Source organism: Sciurus carolinensis, chromosome 6 (genome assembly GCF_902686445.1).
Source record: "Sciurus carolinensis chromosome 6, mSciCar1.2, whole genome shotgun sequence".
Classification (NCBI taxonomy): Eukaryota; Metazoa; Chordata; class Mammalia; order Rodentia; family Sciuridae; genus Sciurus; species Sciurus carolinensis.
This window is the reverse complement of record NC_062218.1, coordinates 130,110,181-130,136,737: the sequence shown is the minus strand read 5'-3', so window position 1 is coordinate 130,136,737 and position 26,557 is coordinate 130,110,181. Positions and strand designations below refer to the sequence as shown.

Here is a 26,557-nt window from a genome sequence, read left to right as displayed (position 1 = left end):
TTCCATTTGGTTCTCTTTTGTACATATTGTAAGTAGGCAACTTTTTGTACCACATTATCAGTGCCCTTACATTTACTTTCTTTTTTTTTTTTTATTTTTAGATTTTGATGTACCTTTATTTTATTCATTTATTTCTATGTGGTGCTGAGAATCGAACCCAGTGCCTCACACATGCCAGGCAAGCGCTCTACCACTGAGCCACAGCCCCATCTCCACGTTTACTTTTTTTTTTTTTTTTTTTCGATGCTGGGGATTGAACCCAGGGCCTTGTACTTGCAAGGCAAGCACTCTACCAACTGAGCTATATCCCCAGCCCACGTTTACTTTTTAATGCCTTTTTCGTTGAATAAAAATTTGAGGACTGGGGATACAGCTCAGTTGCTAGAGTGCTTGCCTTGCAAGCACAAGGCCCTGGGTTCGATACCCAGTACCACAAAAAAAAAAAAAAAAAAAAAAAAAAAAATTGAGGGCTGGGGAGATAGGTCAGTTGATAAAGTGCTTGCCTTACAAGCATAGGCCCTGGGTTCGATCCCCAGCACCGCAAAAAAAAAAAAAAAAAAAAAATTGAAATTCTTGGGACTATCAACAATATGGATTCACAAAACACATAGAAATACCAAAGCTTGGTGGCCTTAATGGGGCTAACTCTTTGGTTCATTCTTGTAAGTTATCCTGACCATTAGATTATATTGCCTAACCGTCATCAGCCATGGGTAGATTATTATTCTAGGATTATTATTCTATCTTAGAATCTTTTGTTATTTGCTGCTTTGTCACCATAGCTGTACGTAAAAACCCACTGCCTCTTAATAAACTGTAATAAGCAGAGTGGTAAATAGGTTTCATCTCTCTCAGAGGACTACCTGCAGTTGTTGGTACTTTTTTTTTTTTTTAAGAGGGGTAGAGTTGGGTGAGGGGGAGTACTTGCTGGGCAAGTACTCTACCACTGAGCTACATCCCCAGTCCTTTTTATTTACTTATATTTTCTTTTGGAGACAGAATCTCTCTAAGTTTAGCCCAAGTTGGCCCTGAACTTGCAGTCCTCCTACCTCAGCTGGGATTATAGGCATGCATCACCATGCTCTGTTATTCCCAGTCCTTTTAAATTTTACTTTGAGACAGGACCTTGTTAAATTGCCCAGGTTGACCTTGAATTTAGAATCCTCCTGCCTCAACCTTAAATAGCTGGATTAAAGCCATGCATCACTGGGCCTGGCTGAATTGTAGGTTCTAAAGTCACATCAAGGCTCAAGTTTACTATACAAGGCAAAGTTTACTATTAATTGTAATATAGAGGTGGTTTTGTAAGAACCCAGAAACCACTCCGGACACGGGAACTCACATAAGAGGGTTTATTAAGCAAACAGACTGTGTCTCCCTGCAGGGTAAGAGAGAAAATGGGAGGAAAAGGGAGCACGCACAAGAGAGAGTTTGAAAACTGAGGAGGAGAGAGAAAGAAAGTAAGTAGGAGAGAGAAAGCACAAAAGTGAAGAGGAGAGAGAGACAATGGTGGGAGAGCTATCCTTAAGCAGTCAAATTCCGCAGGTTAATGGGACCAATAACAGAGAAGGATACTTGCAAGCTGACTGATGAGCCAATTGCTAACTAGGATGTTCACAGACTGACAAGAAGTTGGGAGGCGGGGAAATGACTACAGCGTAAAGGGCGGGGGGGGGGCAGCTTTATATTATATTATAGGCTTAGTCATTCTATGACCAGTCATACTAGCCCTAAGTTAGCCTAAGACTACTTAAGGCACCATTAAATCACTAAGATAGTGATCACTTTGTCTCCCGGATACCACTTCCCCTAAATTTTTTAAGTCTGTGAATATCTTTCTTTGGGGTAAGGGTACTGGGAATTGAACCCAGGTCCTTATGCATGCTAGGTATATGCTTTACCCCTGAACTGTTCCATCACCTCCCGCTTTATGAATTATCTTGTTCTCTGTGTTAGTCAGCTTTTTGTCACTGTGACAAAAATTACCAAGAACAACTTAGAGGAGGGAAAGTTTATTTTAGCTCAGTCCCAGAGGTTTAGTCCTTGGTCAGTTGAGTCTATTGCTCTGGGCCCAAAGTGAAGCAGAACATCATGGCCAAAGGCCATGGCAGAGGAAAACTGCTTACCTCTTGGCTGTCAAGAAGCTGAGAGAACAAGAGGAAAGAAGGAGCCACAAAGAAGATTGAACCCTTTCAGAGCCCACAGTAACCCACCTCCTGCAATCATGCCCTACCTGCCTACAGTTACCATCCAGTTCATTTACATTAGGATGGACTGTTTAGGTTACAACTCTCATAATCCAATCATTTCAGCTCCAAATATTCCTCCATTACCAGGAAGTCTGGGGGGACACTTCATATCCAAACCACAACACTCACACTGGTTCTCTCTGTCCCTATTTCACTGACCCTGTGAAAATCTGCCTTATGCTTCATACTCTGATAATCTCTACTTCAGGCACTTTCTAATTAGCTACAGAATGGATACAAATCAAAGCCTCTGAATCATAACTTTTCATAAGATTTGGAGAGTTGAAATGCAGCAATATTCCTGTATTCCTTGGCCATTGTTGCTATCAGGAAAGGCCATGGAACCTTGAGCTCTTCCTATATCAGTGTTCTAGTATCCATTTTTCAGCTTTATATGTTGAGTGGTAGGTTCCATTGATGAGGAAAGCTGAGAACACTGCCATAGAGACCCTTATTAGCCTGTTGGAATATTTACATTGTTTCGGATCCCTAACCCCAAACTATCAGCCTCTCTAGTGATTTTCTAAGCATGTAAGTACCTGTATCAAACCTTTTCTGCCTGTTGGATTAGATGTGGATATCAAGGCAACAGGGATATGTGGTCGACCACTTTCTCAGAATTCTGATATTTGTGTAAGTTCTTTGACCTCTGTGGGCCTTGGCTTCCTTCAACTTCACAAACCTCTCTCTGTTTTTATGGGCCTGGAATTTGGAGAAGGCTTGGTTGAATAATTCTCATTTAAGGTCCGTTACACATGTGCAGTCAGATGGTGGCTAAAGCTGAAATAGCACAGGAATGGAGCTTCTGGGAATGGCCAGGCATCTTTGAGGGCCTCTCCATGAAGTCTTCATCCATGGACTAATTTGGGCTTCTTCACAACTTGGTGACCTCAGTTATCAAATTGTTTACATGATGGCTGAAGATTTTAAAAACAAATATTCTCAATTTGGTTTTTTTTTATCATTTTTTTACTCCCTGTGTTTATGTTGCTTAGTGCTCAACCAGTGATTCAACAGATTGTTCTAAATGCCTAAGCCCTACTTGATCTTCTTTTGAATCTGTGTATTGATAGGAAAGCATATTCAAAATTCAGGCTACTTTGAAGTTTGAAGTTTGTCCTGGCTTCTATTTCCCACTGGGTCATTTTGCATCTCTTTGAAGTGTTGGTAGCCTCATGATGGGCCAGGAGTGTGTGGCTAATGTGGACTCTCTCATAGTCTCACCCAGGGACATGCTTGCCCAAATCATGACTGCCCCTTCAGGTCAGTACAACCCTGACCTGACCAGATCACCACTTCCACCAACTGCAGGTGTTGCTGCATAGAGGCCTTACCAACCACTTAGAAATCAAGTGGTATTGGCCTTCCAGGGGAAGTTATTGGTTCTCTTCCTGCCCCTCTCTAGTAGAACTTCTGCCCCTACTAAGTGCAGGAGGAAATAAGAGCACCCATGGGGATATGAAAACCACAGATCCCCATTGTTCTTATCCAAAGTTCAACAGTTTTTTGTTGTTGATGTTGTTGTTTGGTACTGGGGATGGAACCTGGGGGCACAGTACCACTGAGTTACATCCCCAGTCCTTTTTATTTTTTATTTTGAGACAGGGTCTTGCTAATGTTGCCAAGGCTGACCTCAAACTTGTGATCCTCCTGCCTCAGCCTCCCAAATAGCTGGGACTACAGGTATGCACCACTGCACCCAGCTGAGTAATCTTTTCAAAACATAAACCAAATCTTGTTGTCTTTCATTACATAAAGAATAAAATCTGAAGCTCATACTGTAATTCATGAGGTCTTACATTCATTCAGCATCATCTCGTAGGCCCTGTGCTGCCTCTCTAACTTTGTTCCCTATCACTCTTCTCTCATTCACCACACTCTAGCTACACTGGCCTTCTCTCCATTCCTTGAACATGCCAGTCATCCCTGCCTCAGGGAGTGGCTCAGGCAGGAATATTCTTTTCCCCTACACCTTCTTGTGGCTGACACCTTCCTGTGAGAGTCTTTACTAACGATACTGCCCCCATCATTTCCTACCACTTACTTTGTTTTCATAGCATTTCTCATTCTCTATCATTATCTTGCTTATTTATTTACTGTTTACCCTACATGATTTATTTATTATCATGACCCCAGCACTAAGTCCAGTGCTGGCATGGACATGGCACTCTGAATACATAGTGTATGGATCATACAAGTGTACTCTCAGGCCAAAGAGTGGGTTCCAGCAGAGTATATTCATTTAGTAGGTATTAACCAAGTCCCTACTGTGGGTACAGTATTGGGCATACAGAGTCATAAATGGTGTGTCCCTGCCCTGTTTAGTCTTTGGGAGTCATCAAAAGAAGCCCCATCTCCTTTAACAAAACAAAATCCGAGGCTGAAGGTATAGCGCAATGATAGAGCACTTTCCTAGCATGCCCAAGGCCCTGGGTAGGATCCCCAGCACCACAATGGGTAGGAAGTAGGATCCACAATATCCAGGTAAGGAGGAGGTGGCTGAACTCTGGCCCCTGTCTCTAATCTTCCCATTCTGTGGAGCTTCTCATCTCTTTTAAAAAGCTCTGGCTCAGACCAGTTGCTGTGGTGCATGCCTATAATCTCAGCAATTTAGAAGGCTGAGACAAGAGGACTGCAAGTTCTAGGCCAGCCTCAGCAACTTAACAAGGTCCTAAGCATCCTGATGAGACCCTGTCTCAAAATGAAAAAATAAAAAGGGCTGGGGATATAGCTAAGTAGTAAAGTACCTTTGGGTTAAATCCCCAGGATTAAAAAAATAAATAAATGAAAAATAAAATGCTCTGACCCAGCAGGCTTCACAGAAACAACTAACCTTGGTTTCTCTGAACACAACTGAGGCAAGCAAAATCTTTCACAAAAATTTACCAAACACTGTAGGAGGAAAATGGGATAATAAACAAGAGGTCCTGTACAACAGAAATACAGACAGACAAAACCCTTCTGCCCTAAAAGACTGGCATAGGTAAACCTTTGATCTTATGGCATAGACAGAGACATGTTAGATGTTCCCCATCAAGAACCTTCCTCTGGGGCTGGAGTTGTGACTCAGTGGTAGAGCACTTGCCGGGCATGTGTGAGGCCCTAGGTTTGATACTTAGCACCATATATAAATAAATAAAAGATCCATTGACAACTGAAAAAAAAATAAGAAATTAAAAAAAAAAAAGAATCTTCCTTGGGCATCTTTTTTTTTTTTTGTACCAGGGATTGAACCCAACAGTGCTTAAACCCAACAGTGTTTAACCACTGAGTCACCTTTCCAGTCCTTTTTATTTTTAATTTTGAGACAGAGTCTTGCTAAGTTGCTTAGGGTCTCACTAAGTTGCTGAGGCTGACTTTGAACTTGCCATCCTTCTGACTCAGCCTCCTGAGCTACTGGAATTACAGGTGTGTACCACCTTACCTGGCTTCTTCTCCTAGGCATCTTGACCACTTTTGGGACTGAGAGATAAAAAAACAAGGGGTTGCTCTTCCCTCCTAGTTCTCTGAACTTGGCCTCTGCTTCTTATTGTTGATGCCACGGTGGAATTCATGTCTTGGGTGTGATTACTCCCTTCTCCTCGAGGCAAGTCTTTGTTCTCCATGCCCAACAATTAAGCACAGGCTAACACCATGTTTCCTATGGTATGGAACTTTTGTGATATGTTAGATGATTTTAGATGTTTCAAAGTCAGACCCAGAACAGTGAGATAATTATTCCCTTTTCAAGTCTTTCAGTTCTCCTGATTCCATCTGGTAGTAAGCCTCAGTTAGGTACTACCATGTCGTTTTTTTTGTTTTTTTGTTTTTTTGGGGTTTTTTTTGGTACTGGGAATTGAGCCCAGGGTATTATGGGTACTAGGCAAGTACTCAACCTCTGACTTACATCCCCAGCCCTTTTTATTTTTTGTTTTAAGACAGGATCTCAACTGCTAAGGCCCGCCTTAAGCTTTTGAATTCTCTTGCCTCAGCCTCCTGAGTTTCTAGAATTACAGGCAAGTACCACCATGTCCAGCTCTAAAGATTCCTTTTTAAAAGAAGTTACTAAGTAAAGAAGGTTTGTGTATATAAAATTATAAAATAAGTAATAATACAGATGGTGTGAGATGATAGCATAATCATAACTGTAGTAGGTGGTAGTAACTGACAACTGTGTATGTATTAGTATAATATTCCATTACTTAGTGCTTGTGTTTGAGACAGGGTTCAAAGACAGTGCTGTTGAGTTAGTATTTATCAACTCACATTTTTTCTTTTCCCCTTTGTAGTGGAACACATGATCCAGAAGAACCAGTGTCTCTTCACTAATACCCAGTGTAAAGTTTGCTGCGCCTTGTTGATTTCTGAATCACAGAAGCTGGCACATTACCAGGTACCATTACCATTGAACCTGTAGCACTACTTTACTTCTTCGATTCAGTACCAAACCCTCCCTTCTCCCTGGCTTGCACTGCAAAGTGTAATTCTTAGCCTCCAGGCTTTGCATCCATGCATGTTGGCTTGTGACTTATAGATTGAGGTGATTTCTCTGAGTCTCATCTCTCCCATTCAAATCTGTATCATTGTATGTGTCTCTTTCAGCTTGGTAGAATAGAAAGTATGAGGTATGGCCTTAGATGGACCTGAGTTTGAATCACAACTCTACTATTCATCTTGGGCAAGAAACTTCTCCATCTTCAGCCTCAGTTTTTTCATGTGAGAGGAGATAATAATTTTCTCACTGATTTTTGTGAAGATTAAATTTGATAGCATGTACAGTGCCTTGCACAGAACAGGGACTTAATAAACAAATTTCTCACCACACACTCTGCAACTCAAAAGTTTTTATGAAGATGAAAATCTAACTTTTTTAATGCCTTCAATATGAAATGGCAGTTGGCTATCTTTGATCTTTTTCCTGGGTTCTTGCAGAGCAAAAAACATGCCAACAAAGTGAAGAGATACCTAGCAATCCATGGATTGGAGACATTAAAGGGGGAAACGAAGAGGCTAGACTCAGATCAGGTAATACAGCTGCCATGTTGAGACCGCTCGCTTCCTGATGAAGCCAGCAAGCAGGTTGGTGTGGTGAAAGCGTGGGCTTTGAGTCAGTCTAACTTGGCTATAAACCCTGGTCCTATTTTGTGACTTAGGTCTTATTACTTCTCTGATCCTTGATTTCTTTCTCTATAAAAATGATTTTATAAGGGTTTTCCCTAATAAAACAAGATAAGGTTTATAAAAAGCACCCAACACAGAACCTGGCATGTAGTAGGGACTCAGTAAATGGAACTATTGTTATTCATACCACCCAGCAGTTTCTTAGAGCAGGACAAGAAGCTGCCCAAGAGAAAGTAGAGGGAGGCCATGCTGCTTACTTTCTTGAGAGCTATGAAAAAGAACTGAGTTTAGAATGTTTTGAATAAGAAAGTAAAACAAATGCCTGCTCTGATTTATTGGCAATTGCAATTTTTTTGGGGGGGGGGCTCAGAATTACTATGAGAATTATGTTGGAACAACCCCCAGTCCCTTGGGAATACCATTATTTTTGTTCTGTGGCAAGCTATACATAATCATGGAATGAGAGGTCAATAGACCAGGCTCTACAGTTTCCTGAGTGGGTGACTTTGGGCTAGTCACTTCTCTCTAAACTTCACTCATAGAGATAATTCCTATGTCTTAAGACATTGTGAGGTGAAATTCCAGTTCCTAGTAGACGATCAATAAATAAGAGTTTATTCTATAAACTGCTACCTTCTATTATAGTAGCCAATGGTCTAAAGGATCTTTCTTGTCCCTTTTGGAAATTCACTGAATGTTGATCCCCTCGTGGCCTTTCTTATGATTTAGAATTCAGGAAGATAGGGAGGCTGGGGAGATAGCTCAGCTGGTAGAGTGCTTGCCTTGTAAGCACAAGGCTCTGAGTTCGATCCCCAGCACCGCAAAAAAAAAAAAAAAAAAAAAAAAGATAGGATCAGCTCTGTGACTGGGCAAGTCACTTAACCTTTAATTTTGGGGTAGCTGAGTAGTTCAAGTGAGATTACAGCACCTACTACCAACAAAAATGACCAATCCCAAAATATCAACAGTGTCAAGGTTGAGAAATGCTAAATAAATACCTTGTTCAGAGACCAGACTGGGAGACCTTAAAGCAGGTTTCAAATATGTTTTCCAGCCTAACCATAATCAAAAAGTAAAACCCAATGATGTGCTTATTCAAAGAACCCTGAGCATCTACTGTGTGCAGACTCCAGCAGGGTGTAAGGAATAGGAAATAAAACGTGAGTCAAATAGTCCACATCTGAATATTGCACTTTAGTTCACAGAAAAGAATTCTAAGCTGTGACACTGAGTTTAGGGTGTTAACAAGCTTTATTATAGAGGTTTACTTAGTTCTCTGGCATTACAGAGAAGGAGTAAGATTCTTCTTGGAATACAGACATGAAGGGACTTGATAATTGTATGCTAAATTATTTTCTTGAGTAAAAGTCTCCTAAGCAGATATTTAAACTGGGCCTCAAAGGATAAGCAGACATGATGTTAGGCAGGAAAGAAAGGAAGAACATTCTAGACAACAGGAATAGTCCAAGCAAAATAAAGAAGCAATAGAGAATAAAGCGGGTATGATGAGTACAGCCTGGGACAAAATAGCTGGAAAAGAATCCAAAAAGGCAGTTTAGGGGTTAATAAGTGAAGTGGGTCTTAAATGCCCAGTTTCCTGTGGGCACTGGGGAACCATTGAAGATTTTCTGGCCGGGCAGTGGCATGATCAGACCTATGTTCTTTCTTTCAACCAGAAGAGCAGCAGAAGCAAAGACAAGAACCAGTGCTGCCCCATCTGTAACATGACCTTTTCCTCCCCTGTTGTGGCCCAGTCGCACTACCTGGGGAAGACCCACGCAAAGAACTTAAAGCTGAAGCAGCAATCCACTAAGGTGGAAGGTACTGGTTTTCCTGAGTAGTGCTATATTGGGACCCCTCCCATCCTCAGAGCATCATTGCCAGGTGCTCCCAGAAATGGCTCACTGGGACCACAGACTTGGAGAGGTTGAATTGCTTTTGAGAGCTCTTAAAAATGTAAAAGTAGACCCCACTTCATTGAAATGCAGCTTCAGAGTTGTGCTCACCTAACCTCCCTTTCTTTGGTTACATCAGTTTCTCTCAGTAGAAGATTCTTAGCATGGACTTTTGTCCTGACCAATAACTGTAACTTGGAAATGCCCAAGTCCTCCAAGACACACACATTGTGAAAGTGTTCTGTCTCCTGCTTTTCCCACTTAGTTTTTTCCCTCCCACCATCCACCTGCTCTTGTTACCGTGTTCCAAGTTAAAAGCTAAGTCCTTGTCCTTTTCTCATGCTCACGTTTTGCCCTACTCACTTTAATCCTCAAAAGCTGCCTGTTCTCTACATAAGAACTTGTCTTTCAAAGCAGAATACTTCAGTGCCAACACTACTGCCCAGCAAGCTGTTTGCAGCTGCTATGGATTTGTTCCCAGTGTAGTGACTTCTAAAATAGCCTCTTTTATCTTGTCACCACTGGGTCTCACCCCTCACTTTCATCTCATTAACTTCTATTTTGCTGGATTTTTTAACCTCTGCTAACTGCAGTTAGTTAAGAGTTCTTTGATCTTTGTTTCATTTTTTTCTTGTGAATTTTTGCTTCTGTATTTTGGACCATAAAGTAGACTACACTACTTATAGTATTTGTTTTACTATATTATAGAAACAGTAATTTTTTGAAGGTTTTGAATATAGGGTGAAAAGTCACAAATAATTATACCCTCTTATCACACCTAAATCTAGTTATTCAAGATATGAAAGAATGTAATATGAACTTTGAAGTCATAGAGACCCAGGTTTAAATCCTGGTGCTACTGTTTATCATTTGTGTAATTTCTTTGTGTCTGAGTTTCCTCACCTGTAAAATGTTAATGCTGTCTACTTCATAGATGTGAGGATAAAATAATGTATATAAAAAACCTAGGACAGGGCTAGGGATATAGCTCAGTTGGTAGAGTGCTTGCCTTGCAAGCACGAGGCCCTGGGTTCCCTGGGTTCCCAGCAGGCCTCCTGGTGTTCCCTGTTTCCACCATTTCTCCTTTGGCCTGCTGGCTCTTGCAATACAACTAGCAGCAGGCTGGAATTGGAGCCAATTTTTATCTATTGCACTGGTGTTATATACTCCAGAACAATCAATCTCTCATCAAAAGCATTAAGATACACTGGGAAAGAGTTTACATTTAGAATTCACTTTTGGCTTCCTTGTTTTCCTATTTGGGTGACTTTGGGTAATTCTCGTGACCTTTCTGAGCCTGAATTTCTTCATATATAATTACATCTGTCCCCAGCACCGCAAAAAAAAAAAAAAAACTAGGACATAATAGATGCTCAGTAAATGATCATTGTTGTCACCATTAAAATAGCCAATGGGTAGAAATCCCTCATAAAATACAGTAGTTGATCCAGTATCTACCATCAGGAACATGTCATTGGCCTTGCTTATGATTAAGTCATCATTAACTTGTACTTATTGCTTTAGTTTAAAATGAATATTGGTACCAGTCATGGTGCCACAATGTTTAAGCTTTAGGCCAAAGGAAACTAGCTTAAGAACTAAATTTTATCAGGCCCTATATTTATCTTTCCTGTTATATACTCCAGAACAATCAATCTCTCATCAAAAGCATTAAGATACACTGGGAAAGAGTTTACATTTAGAATTCACTTTTGGCTTCCTTGTTTTCCTGGGAAAGATAAATGGGAAAAATTTTGGGAACAAACCTGACCCCAAACTTCCACACTAAACAGTTTATTTTCCATATTCTTTTTTAGCCTTTGTCACATGAAGATATGTTTTTATATAGTTGTCATCATAGTCCACAAACCACTTGTATTCTGCTTTGACTTTTCATTTAATTTTTGTAATTTAAACACTTTTCCATGTAATTATACTATATGTTTATAACTTCTTGAAATTAAACATTTTTCTAATGTAAAAATAATATAAGCATGTTATAAAAAACATGGAAAATATAAATAGAAAATTATCATAATTTTACCATCAAGAGATAACTATTGTTAACATTTTGGAGTACTGTTTCTTCTATAATCTTTTTTGTTATACGTATGTGTGTTTATCTGTTTGTATATTTGCTATGTGTATATTTAGATTAATTACATAAGTAAGTGCATATAAAGATAGAATCCTTTAAATAACTTTGTTTTTTAAAAATGACACACACTCATTATGAAAAATTCCAATTCAAACAGTGTAAAAGGTACAAAAAATAAAATATCACCAAAATCCTACCACCAAGAGAAACACTATTAATATATGGATGACATTTCAAAATGCCAGTATACATGTATAGATGACACAGTTATTTTTAACAGTGATATGACCATATTGTATGTATAGTTCTCTTTTAGAGTTTTCATTTAATATAGCATTTATATTTCCCTGTGTATTAAAAACATTTTTGTAAACATTTTGAGTGACTACATTATAATCACATTTAACCATTCCTCTAATGTTGAACATTTTTTTCCTCTTCCATTTTCCTGGTATTATAAATAACACTACAGTGGACATCCCTGTAGAATACTCTTTTCTTTATGTCCCTTGCACATGTTAGGCAAGTGCTGTACTACTAAGCTACATCCCCAGCACTTTTTATTTTTTATTTTGAGGGTCTCACTAAATTGCCCAGGCTGGCCTCAAACTTGCAATCCTCTTGTGTCAGCCTCCTGATTAGCTGGGATTATAGGCTTCCAGTACTGTATCCAGCTTATGATCTTTATCTCTTAGTGACCATTATTATCTCTTTTCTGATGTCAAAAAATCTACATTCATTGTAGAAGAAATGGAAAATATTGAAAAACACTTGGTGTTTTTTTCATATAATCACTCACCTATGGTTTTTGCTGTTGTTTTATAAAATTAAGGACACAAGAAACAGACTGCTTTGTAACCTTCCCTTTTTTCCCCACTCATCACCACAAATAATATTTCTTATATTCTACAACATGTAGTTTACTTTTTGAATGACTTGCTGAAGCAAAATCAATGGCCAGAGAGATTGCAATTCCTTCTACTGGAAAACTATTATGGGAATGGCCAACAAATTTCTTATGGCTTGAGAAAAACCTCCAAAATGGCTCCAGTTGAAGTAGTACAGGGATAGAATAGCATCTGAGCCATCTCATCTATCTGTGAGTGCTGCTGAGCCCTACCCCTTCTCTACTACTGGTGGTAGTTCTGGGACCCACATTTTTATAGCAGTGGTTGCTATGTTAACATCATTCCCCATGAAAACTTAATAGTGAGTCATGATATCTACTTTATAAGGCATCAGCACAGCCTGAAGTCAACATCAGGACCCATGTTTGACTCACAGGAAGCTCATACATTATGTCCACACCAGGCTCTGCTTAACTGGATCAGATCCCAGCAGAGTCAGGGATGTTTTTTGTAGGGAGAACATCAGCAATTGCCCTCAGGTCTTCTTGCCACACTCTGCAGCTGGGCATGATTTTAAGGTCACACAGACCTGAGTTTACTCACTAGCTTAGTGATACTGGGCAAGCCACTTTACCTGTCTGAGCCTCAGTTTTTCTCTGTAATGTGGCAAAATAATGCAAACCTCATTAGGGTGGTTCTGAGAGCCAAAGGGGAAAAAAAATGTATGTATAAAATGTGTAACCAAATGTTGATTGTCCTTTCTCCCTCACTCAGCCTAAAAAGCAATGTAGCCTAAAAGGCATCGCTAGTATGGTTTCCTGACCGTGTATGAGCTCAGAACCTCAATGTCTACATCAATGCATTGGGCCCAACTCCCTAACTGGGATACTTTGAAGATGCAAATTAAATATCCAAACTTATTATCCCACTTGCTCTGAAATTCCAGGAAATTCTGAGGAATGAATAGACTGCCAATATGCACCTCTAGTTTGTTATAATTAGGCAACTTGATGGCAGAAGTTCAGAGTCTCTTCATAGTGTGAGAAAATCAGGTCTTATGTGCCCAAAGTAGTTAAAGCTGCTGAACAGATTAGCTCCTTTTGGTCTATCCCAAATCCTCCCAGTTTTCCCAATTAGAGACAGCATTCACTGTGTGATTCACACAGGCAGTGCCACATCTGCAAGTGTGATTAACAGTGACACTGCCTTTCTTTCTCTTCAGCATACTCGAAAGCTTGGCACCTTCTGGGTTTTTCATTGTTTCTGTTTGAACTTTTTCACCACAGCTCTGTCGAAACGCCTTACAAATCCTTTCCTTGTGGCCTCCACCTTAGCCCTTCACCAGAATAGAGAGACGATAGACCCAGACAAGTTCTGCAGCCTCTGTCATGCAACTTTCAATGACCCCGTCATGGCTCAACAACATTATGTGGGCAAGAAACACAGGAAACAGGAGACCAAGCTCAAACTCATGGCGCACTATGGGCGGCTAGCGGATCCTGCTGTCACTGACTTATCAGGTAAGAGAGACCAGCTCATATTCAGAGCTGGAACAGGTCTTGACCATTGGGGCTAGGTCTGTGTTTCTACTCCTTATGTCTTCCAAAGCAGGATTTGCAAACTTAGATGCCTGTGGAAGACAGGCTAGAAATTTAAACAAGTGAGAGTGAGGAAGGGATATGGTCAGCTGAAAAGTATATGTCTCTCCTGGTCAGCTCTATATAATTCAGTTTTTCAGAAGACTCTGGAAAGCCAAATTTTTATAGGAATTTCTCCTATTTTTTTTTTTTTTTTTTTTTAGTGCTGATGCTGAAACCCACGTCCTTGCACATACTAGGCAAGTGCTGTATCACTGAGCTACATCCCCAGCCCAAATTTCTGATTTTTAAACATGGGACTAAATTTAAAAAATTTTAAACCCTGTGTGAGTAAAACCCAATGTGTAAACCAGATTTTAGCCAAGGGCCACCAGTTTATAACCTCTGATTTAAATTCCCTAGGAGGGCTGGAGATGTAGCTCAAAACTTGCCTACAATGCACAAGGCCCTGCAGTCAATCCCCAGTACTGCAAAACAAAAAACTCCCTAAGTGTCATCCACTTTCCTTATATGAAGGCTTCAATAGCCTCTGCTGCCATATTTTGAATATCTTCAGCATACCACTTTCCTCAGGAGCTAGGGCCTGTTGTGTTCTTGGGATAATGTAGTAAAGGAGACCATTCTGACTCAAGAGAGTATTTTCAACTTCCCTAACGTCAAGATTTCAATCAAGCCTATAATTCCAGATGCTTGGGAGGCTGAGACAGGAGGATCACAAGCTCAAAGTCAGCCTCAGCAATTTAGCAAGGCCCTAAGCAACTTAGCAAGACCCTGTCTCAAAATTAAATATAAGGACTGGGGTTGTGGCTCAGTGGTAGAGTGCTCACCTAGCAAGCTTGAGGTCCTGGGTTTGATCCTCAGCACCACATAAAAACCCCTACAACTAAAAAATAAATATTTTTAAAAATTAAATTAAATTAAAATTAAAAATAAAAAGGGCTGGGGATGTGGCTCAGTGGTTAAGTGCCTCTGGGTTCAATCCCCAGTACCTTCCCACAAAAAAAAATTTCAGTCAACATCACAAGAGTGGGAATTCATATTTTATTTAACTAAATAAAATACCTTTATTTAAAAAAAAAAAAAAAAAAGAGTGGGAATTCATAAAAAATTAGGGGTCCCTTCCATTATAGTAACTACTCACAGCCTATAATAAATGTGTGCATGTTTGTGCTAGGGAAAGTTTATTATTGTTTCTTTCATTGAGTCAAAAAATATTTGTTGAGTACCTACTGTGTTCCCTTATTGAAGTGTTTTAGTAGAGCCTACATGAGCATTGGTGTTGGTCCTCATTGCTCTCTCAGGATAAGTTGATGCTGGGAGGGAAAAATCTAAATGGAAGAGGAAGAAGATAGAATATTCTCATGTGTGTCCTGGAGAACTTTGGCAGGCCATGGAGGTACAAGTCAACACTTGAGACCTTCTCAGTATCCAGATGTGGAACAGTTTGGCCTCAAAGAGCATGCTACTTAGAATCATCTATGCTTTTCCCATAATCTTAGGGAGGGTGAACAACCCAGTGCCAAAGATGTTCCAGATCACATATGGCCATGGGGGTAGGAGGGATCATGCATCTCTAACAACCGTCCAAACACCAAAGGCAGCTATACATATAGGCCATCCCTGAACCTTGCCGACATAAATGAAACACGTGCAAAGAGGTGACCAGGAAGCAGGGGGAAAAAACTATGGACCTGTTCCTTTATCTGGGTACCAGGGATTGTTCACCCAGTGCCTGCTGTATAAATTACTTCAGGATAAGGAAGGGGCGTCTGGTGTGTACTTACTGTTCCCTCATACAGGCAGGGTCACTCTCATATGCTAAGGATTCTTTATACTTAAGAACCAATCAGCTCAGAGCACGCTTCTTGATGACCTCCTTTTTGGCCTAAAGTTGATAGGTACAACATTATGTCCAACTGGCTGACCCAAGGTTCCCTTGCGCCAGACTGTTCCTTCACTCCAACCCTGACCCTTCCCATAGTTCTCCCAGCTCTGGCCTCCCTTCATCTTTTGTTCCTTGGCAGTACTGTCATTGCATTGTTTGGCTGCTTATTTTAACTTGTGTCCATTCTGCTCTTCTGTCTCAAACCAAAACCTCCTTCTTATCTCTATCTTCCTCCTCCATTTTCTGAAGCTAAATTATCCATACTTAATCCTAAAATCACTAGCTGTGGGTTTTTGGGTTTTTGGTTTGTTATTTTGCTTGAGGCATCCAAGTATTTTATAAATTAGCCTAGATCTTTAATGAAAGTGTAAGCAGAGGACAGGTGTGCTGGCATGAGCTTGTAATCCCAGCTACTCAGGGATGCTAAGGCAGGAGGATCACAAGTTCAAGGCCAGCCTCAGCAACTTAGTAAGACCCTATCTCAAAATAAAAAATAAAAAGGTTTAGGAATATAGCTCAATTGTTGAGTCCCTCTGGGTTCAATCCCTACTACCACAAAAAAGAAAAAGAAAACCTAATCAGTGGGGTAGTAGGGTTGGGAGTTTGACTTCCCTCACCCTTAGGGAGCAAAGATCTGGTACCCATTGATCTTCCATCTTCTCTTTCCCAGTGTCATGCTTTTTTTGTAGAGATACTTTTTGTCTGTCATGAATCCAACATGTGATAGACAGGTCATTGTCCCCTCCCCTATGCTGCATTTGTACCCCAGACTTGGAACTGTCCAGTAAAGGAAAAATGGACTTCAAAGATGAAATCTCATACATGTAACCAGTATCTATAGAGCATGAACAGAATACTACCCAGGTGTAATTTGTTTCAGACAGTGGAACTGTGATTCAGAATGCTAATACTGATGACCAGGTTCACCCACCCCAACAACTGGTACACATGGCATATGGTGCCTCCTATACTTCAGTGGATGGTCTGGAGCAGTGTTGGTGTGTATGCTCCTTGTGAAAGCCTTATAGACTCTGATTAAAGACTCAGGTAACTTATATCTAACAAGCTGCTACAGCTTAGTAGGCCTCTTTATTGGTACATTACCAGGTGCTGCCATCCTCTGGCAACTCTGCAGAACATTATAGATAGACAACAAGCAAAAAAAAAAAAAAAAAAAAAAGATAAACATACTGAGAAAGAAGATAGTGAAGACATGTAATGACACATACTCTTCAGTGTACCCAGTGCATTTTCCCTTGCATCAAATCCCCAACTAACTCTTGTTCACTTGACTGAATCTCCCCCTGGTCCTCTACAAAAACAGTTTCCTTGGGGGAGTGCTCGCCAAAAGATATATTCCCAAGATTCCAGGTGGAAAGACCCTTGTCAAGGGGCCTAAGCAGAAAGATTGCTATATCTTCTAAAAGTTCCTCTTGATAAAGAAAATGGAAAAGGTAGGGCTTTCTGTGAAGACTTATGGTTTGAGTTGTTTGATGAGACCCTTTGTAATGGATGATGTTTGTCAATCCTAGAATCACCTGGAACCAAACCTGATAGTTGAACAGGTTAAGGCCACCATATGGATTATACAATGACAAAGAGCATGGAGCCTGGGGCTGAAGATCTAACTCAATGGTAGATAGCTTGTTTGTCATACACAAGGTCTTGAGTTCAATCCCAGCCCCACCAAAAAAGAAAAAAAAATTCTGGAACCTAAGGAGAAACTGAAGGCTTAGTATGTTATTCCTATGCTGAGTTTGTGAACCAAAAAAATTCATGACATTTTTAAGGAATAAAGAAAAGTTCTTTGAAAGCAAGAGAAGAGTTAGTCCTGCTGTGAATGAAACTGCTGATTTATAAGCTGAGATCAGTTGCAACAGCATCGCAGTTCTCATGACAGGAAAATAGATGTATTTAGCAGAGCAAGAAACTGAAGAAAGGAATAAAGCAAGAGACTCTTTGGCCCAGGTCAACAGCTAGGATGTCCTCTAAAGTTTATCCACTTGGAAATAGCCAGAAAAAATGGGGAAAAGATTGATGAAGAGACATAGAACTTGTTACATTTTCCCACAGAGGAGAAGTTTGATGAAGCTGTACTATCCACTCTAAACAGAATGGCTCAGCTGGAAAAAAAAAAAAAAAACCACTATCCCAAGCCCTCAGCTTCTTCAGGAAACCAGTCTTCTTTAAAACACATACCGAAACAGCCTGCATCTGTAGGCACAGTATGAGGAGAGCATAGCATGGTGCCCATCCAGAGCATATGCAGGCCAAATGCATCTAAAACATACCTCTTCAGCATTTGTTCATTTGGAGTCCTTCCAACCTATTAAATCTTTGCAGTGTGGGAAAGCCATCCATCAAAAGAATACCTCAACCACTGTCTGTGAAAAGGACAGCCTGGACCACCAACAATGACATTTCCATAGATGGAAGAATTGCCCGTTGACCTATGATCTCTGTAACAGTCTTCAGCAGCACTGCCTTCTTGGGAAGTGATACGAAGCTCTATTCAGATAAGAAAACTTGCTCTTGCATTTTTTTTGCCCAGAATCCTTTGACAAGCCCTTTTATTTATTGAAAGATTATTTGGCCATTCATATCAATTATAGCTGCTACACCTGCCCAATTTATAAGAAACAATTCCCAGATTTCATCCAGGTGAAAAAGCACATGCAATGCACACAGAGTGTGACAAGACCCTCTTGTCACCCAATGAACCACAGTTCCATATGCTCCAGCATTCAGACCATAGATATCCTGTTTTCTCCCTGTGGGAAGCAGTTTAAGCAGAAAAGACAAGCTATGGAAACACATGCAAAGGACACATAATCCTGAAAAGGAAGCAAGAAAGCTGATCACATCAGCAGCTCCCAAGATGTTCACACCTCCCATCACATCCATAGATTATGACAGCTTCATGTTCAGATGCCACCTGTGGGTGATGGACTTCCAGAACAAGTCATGCTGGTAAACCACTTATCAAAGAGTCAACCAGATATGAAGATAAACAGGTGCCAGCTGCAATTACATTTGTCAGTATTATGATAAGTCTTACACAGGTGTCAGCAAGCTTTAAAGCCCATATTTTGGATTTTTGGGTGGGGGGGAGATTTGTTTGTTTTGGTTTTTGTCTTTTGGTGTTTTGGGATTTTTGTTGTTATTTGGTACTAGGGATTAAACTCGGGGCATTTTGCCATTGAGCTATAACCCCAGGCCCCTTTATTTTTTTTTATTTTGAGACAGGGTCTCACTAAGTTGCTGAGGTTCTCACCAGTTGATAAGGCTGACCTCAAACTTGTAATCCTAGCCTTCCAAGCAGCTAGGATTACAGGTGTATGCCACCATATTCTGAAGAACCACCCAGCAGTTGAGCCCCCACAAAAAATTCAGAAATTTCATCCTGCTGGTCCTGAAAAACCAGACCCCATGCTTATTACTCATACCCAGCTGAGAAATATCATAGCTACCCCTCTTGTCTGCTTCCCTCATTGCTCCAGATAGCACAATAGCAAGACCAGGATGGCCCAACTCATTCAAAAGAAGCATCCAGAGTACTCCCAGCTTCCTAATACCATTTACACCATATTGACAACGGTTATGATCACTGCTGTGCCAACTGTTTTAACTACAGATAGTGCCAGTGAAGAGACTGCCCACCACAGACCTACTAACCTGAGCAATGACAGGACTTTACCAGATATTAATGGATTACGAATGCCACAGGAGACTACCAGAGTATTTAGTCTGTCCCTGTGTCACACTTTGTATGTGGTCACCTACACTAAGGTTGTTTTGCCAGCAAAATAACCTTTGCAAATTCAAGTGCTTGTGTGGCTCCACCTACTTTGCCTCACCACTCTCAGCAATCCATTATGGATGTTGGCCAGCTCCATGATCCTCAGACATGTACCTAGTATGTCATCCAATGCAGCATGTCCAAGTCACTGGGGCTTCCACTTCAAATCCATCATTATCCCAGGCAGTTGGGCAGCAGTTGAGTCCCTCTGCCCAGCAGTCTCACTATTAGCTTAGCCTCTCTCATGTAAAAGGCAGTTTCTGCACAAGGGCAGACTGTAGCAGCAGCAACAGGACTCCTGTATAACACATACCTACCCAGTGCGTGGAATTTCTTCTGTGTCAGTTCATCTAAGATTCAAATGATAAAATCCTTCAGGTCATTTTGTGATCTCAGATACTGGTGTGGCAAGTGGAGGCAGTTACTCTGGGTCATTATATGTTATCAGAAAGTCAACCAAAATTGGAGAAAAAACAAAGTTCTGCTTCTCTGGTGTAGTCCAGGTTTAGCCATATGCCAACCAACAGATCACATTATTGCAACCACCAGCAGCATGAATGGAAACAAGGAACTGCATATTATTACTTTTTTTTTTTTTTTTTTTTTTTTTTGGTACTGGGGCTTGAACCCGGGGAAGTTTAATCACTGAGTCACATCCCCAGCCCTTTTTATTTATTTATTTAGATAGTTTTGTTTGAGACGGGACTTTGCTAAGTTACTGAGGCTGGGTTTGAACTTTTTATCCTCCTGCCTCAACCTCCCAGGCCACTGGAATTACAGGCATGTGCTACTGTGCCCAGCAAAAGTACATATTACTAAACCATAACTTTCATTCTTGCTCTAGAATTAAGACATCATGTCTTTTCATCCATAAGTTTGAAAGCTTCTAACGTTTAGAACTGTTAAGATTTAGTATTCATAGGACTGGGTATATAGCTTAGTGGTAGAGCACTTGCAAGCTTGAGGCCTTGGATTCCATCCCCAGTGTTGGGGGGGGGGAGTTTACAATTCACCCAAGAGTTGGGAAACTTCAATTTTGACACTTAGACCTATGGTAAGGTTATTTTGCCAAGGTCATCTACATTTTTTATTATTGCTGAATTCTTTTAAATTTAACTTTTGTTTGTGTCGTTTTTAACTAATTGTTGGTTTTGGTCTTTTGGTAGTGCTTTTCATAGATACTGATCTTAAGCAGATTAGGGCAGAATCTCATGTTCTAATAGTTCTTTCCTTATTACACATGAAAGAGAAAGATTGCTTGATGTCAGCAGAATTTAAACCCTACATTAAAGCTTTGCCTCTCAACTCTGGTTTGGTTATGTTAAGTAGGAGATATTGGTACAAAAAAAAAAAAGAAGAAGAAGAAGATGATGATGATTACTAAAACTAGCCAAATGGAGGGGCATACACATGTAATCCCAGTGACTGGACCAGTCTTGAGGCCTTGTGATCTATATCTATGGGAACACATCCCAGGAGAGACGTTTCTACAAAATAACACCAAAAAAGGAACAAACTTTCCACTTGGAAGGATGACAGATGTCATCAGTCACACACTTACCAGATAAAGGAACTAAGTCCCAACATCCTTTTTATCATACATGCTGATTGAACTCATAAGATATTTTAAAAATCAGTGTATTAGAACTGTTAAACAAATTCAGTAAGACTGCATGATTGACAATCAACATACAAAAAATTGGTAGTATTGCTGAGCATACTCACATCTGAAATCCTGGCAACTAAGGAGGCAGAGGTAGAAGAATCACAGGTTGGAGCCTGGGCAACTTAACAAGATCCTGTCTCAAAATAAAATAAGAAGGGCTGGGGTTGTAGCCCAGTGGTAGAGCAGCTCTGGTTTAAATCTCCAATATCACACACAAAAAAATCATTCACAATAGCTACAAAAAATTAGTAATACTAAAACACCTAGGAATAAATGGAAGTGAATAGTCTCTGCAATGACAATTTTTTAAAATACTTTTTGAGATGCTGATGGAACTTTATTTTATTCATTTATTTATATGCAGTACTGAGAATCAAACCCAGTGCCTCACATATGTGAGGCAAGCGCTCTACCACTGAGCCACAACCCCAGCCCTACAATGACAATTTTATAATAAAAGATATTGAAGATGGCACAAAAATAGAAAGATAACCCATGTTCATGAATTGGAAGAATTAATGTAAATATAAAATGTTTATACTACCCATAGTGATTTACAGGTTTGGTGTAATTCCTATCAAAATGCCAATGAGGCCTGGGATTGTGGCTCAGTAGTAGAATGCTTGCCTAGCACTCAGGAGGCACTGGGTTCGATCCCTAGCACCACATTAAAAAAACCTAAATAAACAAAATAAAGGATTTGTGTCTATCTACAACTAAAAATCTTTTTTTTTTTTTAGGTGTCAATGATATTCTTCACAGAATTAGAAAAAATACTCCTGAAATTTGTATGGAAACAAAAGACCAAATAGCCAAAACCATCTTAACCAAAAAGAACAAAACAAGCTGGGTGCCATAGTGTATACCTGCAGTCCCATCTACTTAGGGGACCAAAGTGGGAGGGTCACTTGAGCCCAGGAGTTCAAGGCCAACCTGGGCAACATAGGCCAAAAAAAAAAAAAATTTTTTTTTAATTTTTTTGGTACCAGGGATTACCTTTTTTTTTTTTTATTGTGAGGCAGGATCTCACTAAGTTGTGACTCCCAGCAACCTGGGAGACTAAGGCAGAAGAATCACAAATTCAAGACCAGCCTCAGCAACTTAGTGAGACCCTGTATAAAAATAAAAATGACTTCTGCTGTAACTTAGTGGTTATGTGCCTCTGGGTTCAATCCCCTGTGGGGGCACAGATGAAGAGAACAGAATGGGCAAAATGGGAGAAAATATTTGCAAACCATTCAGCTGATATTCTTTTTTTTTTTTTTTTTTTGACCTGACTCATGCTTGGCAAGCACTCTACCACTGAACCATATCCCTAGCCCTCAGCAGATATTCTTCATATCCAGAATATGTAAGGAATTCAGACAACTCAATAGCAAAAAACAAACCAATCTAATTATGAGAGAGAAAAAGAAACCTAGAGATAAAAAAGAAGGAAGAAGCGGGGCTGGGGATATAGCTCAATTGGTAGAGTGCTTGTCTTGCAAGCACAAGGCCCTGGGTTCAATCCCCAGCACCGCAAAAAAAAAAAAAAAAAAAAAAAAAAAAAAGAAGGAAGAAGCAACCTGAATAAACATTTCTCAAAAGGGGATATTCAGGCTGGCAATGTAGCTCAGTGGTAGAGTGCCTGCCTAGCATGCTCAAGACCCTGGGTTCAATCCTTAGTACTGCCCAGAAAAAGAGGGAGGGGAATATACAAATGGTAAATGAATATTTGGAAAAGTTCAACATCACAAATCTTCAGGGAAATGCAAATCAAAATCACAGTGACATGTCATCTCGCCCCAATTGGAATGACTGTTACCAAAAAAATACATAAACTGAGTGTGATGGCACACACCTATAATTCCAGTGACCCAGGAGGCTGAGACAGGAGGATTGCCACCTCAAGGCCAGCCTAGACAACATAGTAAGACCCTGTCTCAAAATTTTTAAAAACTGGGCTACGGATGTAGCTCAATATTAGAGTGCCTGCCTAGCATGCATGAGGCCCTGAGTTCAGTCCCACAAAGTAAATAAAATATTCATGAAATATCTTAATTTAAAAAAATTGCGAGGCATAGTGGTACATGCCTCTAATCCCAGTAGCTCAGGAGGTTAAGGCAGGAGGATTGCACATTTAAAGCCAGCCTCAGCAACTTGGAGAGGCCCTAAGCAACTTAACAAGAACTTGTCTCAAAATTTTTAAAAAAGGGGGGTGGGGTGCTGCTAGGGACATAGCCCAGTGGTTAAGCACCCTTGAGTTCAATCCCTTGTAACCACCCACCACAAAAAAGGGTCTGGAATGTAGCTCAGTGGTTAAGCACCCCTGAGTTTGAGCCCCAGTACAATGAAGAGGAAAAATAACAAACAACAAGAAAAAGCAGATACAGTTGAATAGGAGGAATAACTTTCAGTATGCTATACCATATTTCAATAAATATCATGAACAATAATTAATTGCATATTTCAAAATAACTAATAGAGGTTTTGAATGTTCTCAGCACAAAGAAATAATTGTCTGAGGTGATAGATAAGTCAGTTACCCTGGTCAGATCTATGTGTGTTGAAATGTCACAGTATACACCATAATTATGTACAATTACTCTGTGTCAATTAAAAATAAAATGTAGCCTGGTATTATGATAATACACCTGTAATCCCAGCTATTTAGGAGACTGAGGAAGGATTGCAAGTTTGAGGCCAGCCTGGACACATTATTGAGACATCGTCTCTAAGTACAAAATTAAAAAAGGACTGAGGATATAGCTTAGTAGTAGAGTGCCCCCAAGCTTAATCCCCAGTACCAAAAATCAGTTTAATTTTTTAGATCGATATGGACTGAAGGGGGAGACCCTAGCTTTAATTCCTAGCACTGCCCCCCCAAAAGTATGTATTTTAGCAACTTTTTGTAACATACTAACACATTTTTAGAATAATTATTGTATAGTAGAATTTTCACTCTAGAACAGAAAGACCTCGTTTAATTTCATATGAAGCTGCTTATTTTATTTATGTGTATGGGTAAAAACTGGCTTTATAAATTAAAAAGTGTCTTAGCTTCTTTATAGTTAAAGATACCTTTCTGAAGAGTTAACAATTCTGTTGAAATAACTACTAATATATAGATTTTTGTGCCTTATTTTTGAGACCTCATTCAAATTGTTATCCCTAAATATTTAGGCACTAAGAGAACTTGAGAAAGTTACTTCATGAATGTGTGGAAACTGAAAATGGACTCTATATCTTTGGTGACAAAAAGGTAACATTGGGGTTTTTGGCTTTTTTTTTTTCTTCCTTTTTTTAGCAGCACTTTGAATTGAACCTAGGTGTGCCTATATCTGAGCTATATCCCCAGGCCTTTTATTTTATTTTGATACAGGGTCTTGCTAAGGTGCCAAGGCAGCCTCAAACTTGCAATTCCTCCTGCTGCAGCCTTCCAAGTGTCTGGGTTTATAGGTATGCACCACCACACCTGACAGTATCAATGTTTTCAATAGAAAATATTGACCCCAATTTACATAATACAGTCTCTGGTTCCCAGAGTCCTACAATATAAAGAATATAAATATCCTGTTGTCCGTCCAGGCTAGAGAGACTTGCTAGGTAAAGAATATTAAACTTACACAAAGGCCTAGTTTTAATTTTTTATAACTTAAATCTGACTCTTTTGGGGTTTTTTATTTGAAGCAAAAGGTGTCTCTTCTAACTTCAGGAATAGCTTATTAAAATTTAAATCTATCCATGAATGGAATGCTCATTTTATGCCATTTGATATTTTGTTTTTATTTTTTGTTTTTTTGCAATACTGGGGATTGAACTCAGGCCCTTGTGCGTACTAGGCAAGGGCTATCCCACTGAACTACAGTCCTATGCTGATTATTTCAAGTTTTAATATACACAGAGGAAAATACTTGGGAAAGACCTCTTTTTCTCTTTCCCTTCTAAGTTTCTTTCCCTCCTCCTTTTCCTCCCCCTCCTTTTTCTTCTCCTTCTTCCCTTATATGAAATAATTAAAGAATCTAAAATTAATTTATTATCAGCCCTAGATACACGTGACAGTCAGCCCAGATAACGGTGCTTTAAGGATTTAATGCACATCATTCCAATATTATAGATTTTCAAAAGAACTTGGATTTGAAGAGATAAAAGATTATAAATTGTCTGAAAACTCAGTCTGGAAGATGTAAATATAGCCAGTGTTTATATTGTGGCCTTTCTAAAGACATTGACACTTCATTTAGTGCAGTATGAATGTTTTGAAGTAAATTGGTTATAGATTTTATATTTGTATTGTTTGATTTATACCCACAAAATAGTCATTTCACCATGTAAAGTTTCTGCTATTTAGGGAAAACCGCTTGTTTTGATCTTAAGTTGGTTTTTGTTTTCTTTTTTTCTTTTTGTGGTACTGTGAATTGAACCTGGGGCTTCATGCATGCTAGGCAAGTGCTCTACCACTGAACTACATCCCCAGCTCCCACCCCTTTTTAATTTTTTTTGATATAAGATCTTGCTAAATTGCTGAGGCTGGCCTTGAACTTGCGATCCTCCTGCCTCTGCTTCCCAAGTACCTGGAAATACAGGTGTGCACCACTGTGCCTGACTCTTGAATTGTTTTTTGACTTGGAATTTTCCTTTTTAAAAAAATGGTTTTCATTGTTGTTGTTTGTTTGTTTTTTGGAATTGGGGATTGAATCCATTGGTGCTTAATCTCTGGCCACATCCCCAAACTTTTTTTTTTTTTTTTTTTAGTTTTTAGTTTATTTTGATACACAGTCTTGCTAAGTTGCTTAGGGCTACACTAAGTTGCTGAGGCTGGCTTTGAACTTGCAATCCTGCCTCAGACTCTTAAGTCGCTGGGATTATGGTCGTGTACCACCATACCCAGCTAAAAAGAACTAAGTATCTAGGACTGTAAAGTACTTCATGAGTTTCTAAAGCTCACTCCCTATTTGAAAATGGTGATCCTAGGTTGACTCTATTACTAAAATGTGAACATTTTTTATACATTCATTGAATTATATTGTTAATAGTCTTATCCTACCCAGCAGGTATAAAAATTAATACATCTGTTTCAGTAAACAAAAATAAACCTAGAGAGAGGGACATGGGTGTCATGTTCTTTTTAAAAATAAAAATTTAGTTATAAATGGACACAATACCTTTATTTTATTTATTTATTTTTATATGTGCTGAGGGTAGAACCCAGTGCCACATGCTAGGCACATGCTCTACCACTGAGCCACAACCCCAGCCCTCACGTCTCTTTTCGATACTAATATATGCATTATAATTTAATCCCTATGGCATTCCTATAAATAGGTATGAATTTCCCACTTAAATAAAGGTGAAACTCAGTGACTTATTCAAGGTAATACTGCTGGTATGACTTTGATATTGATAAGTGACAACATTTATGGGTCTGTAGCTCTAACTC

At 39.6% G+C, this 26,557-nt stretch overlaps 1 protein-coding gene and 1 pseudogene across 1 annotated transcript in view; both read left to right on the top strand.

The window, feature by feature from the left end:
* Positions 1-26,557, top strand: part of Znf346 (zinc finger protein 346) — a 50,798-nt gene that overhangs the window by 14,524 nt on the left and 9,717 nt on the right. The window contains 4 exon segments of the mRNA XM_047555255.1: positions 6,518-6,621; positions 7,161-7,253; positions 9,026-9,170; positions 13,477-13,710. Coding sequence (XP_047411211.1) covers positions 6,518-6,621; positions 7,161-7,253; positions 9,026-9,170; positions 13,477-13,710 — 576 coding nt within the window.
* LOC124986678 (PR domain zinc finger protein 10-like) lies at positions 16,247-18,146 on the top strand (annotated as a pseudogene).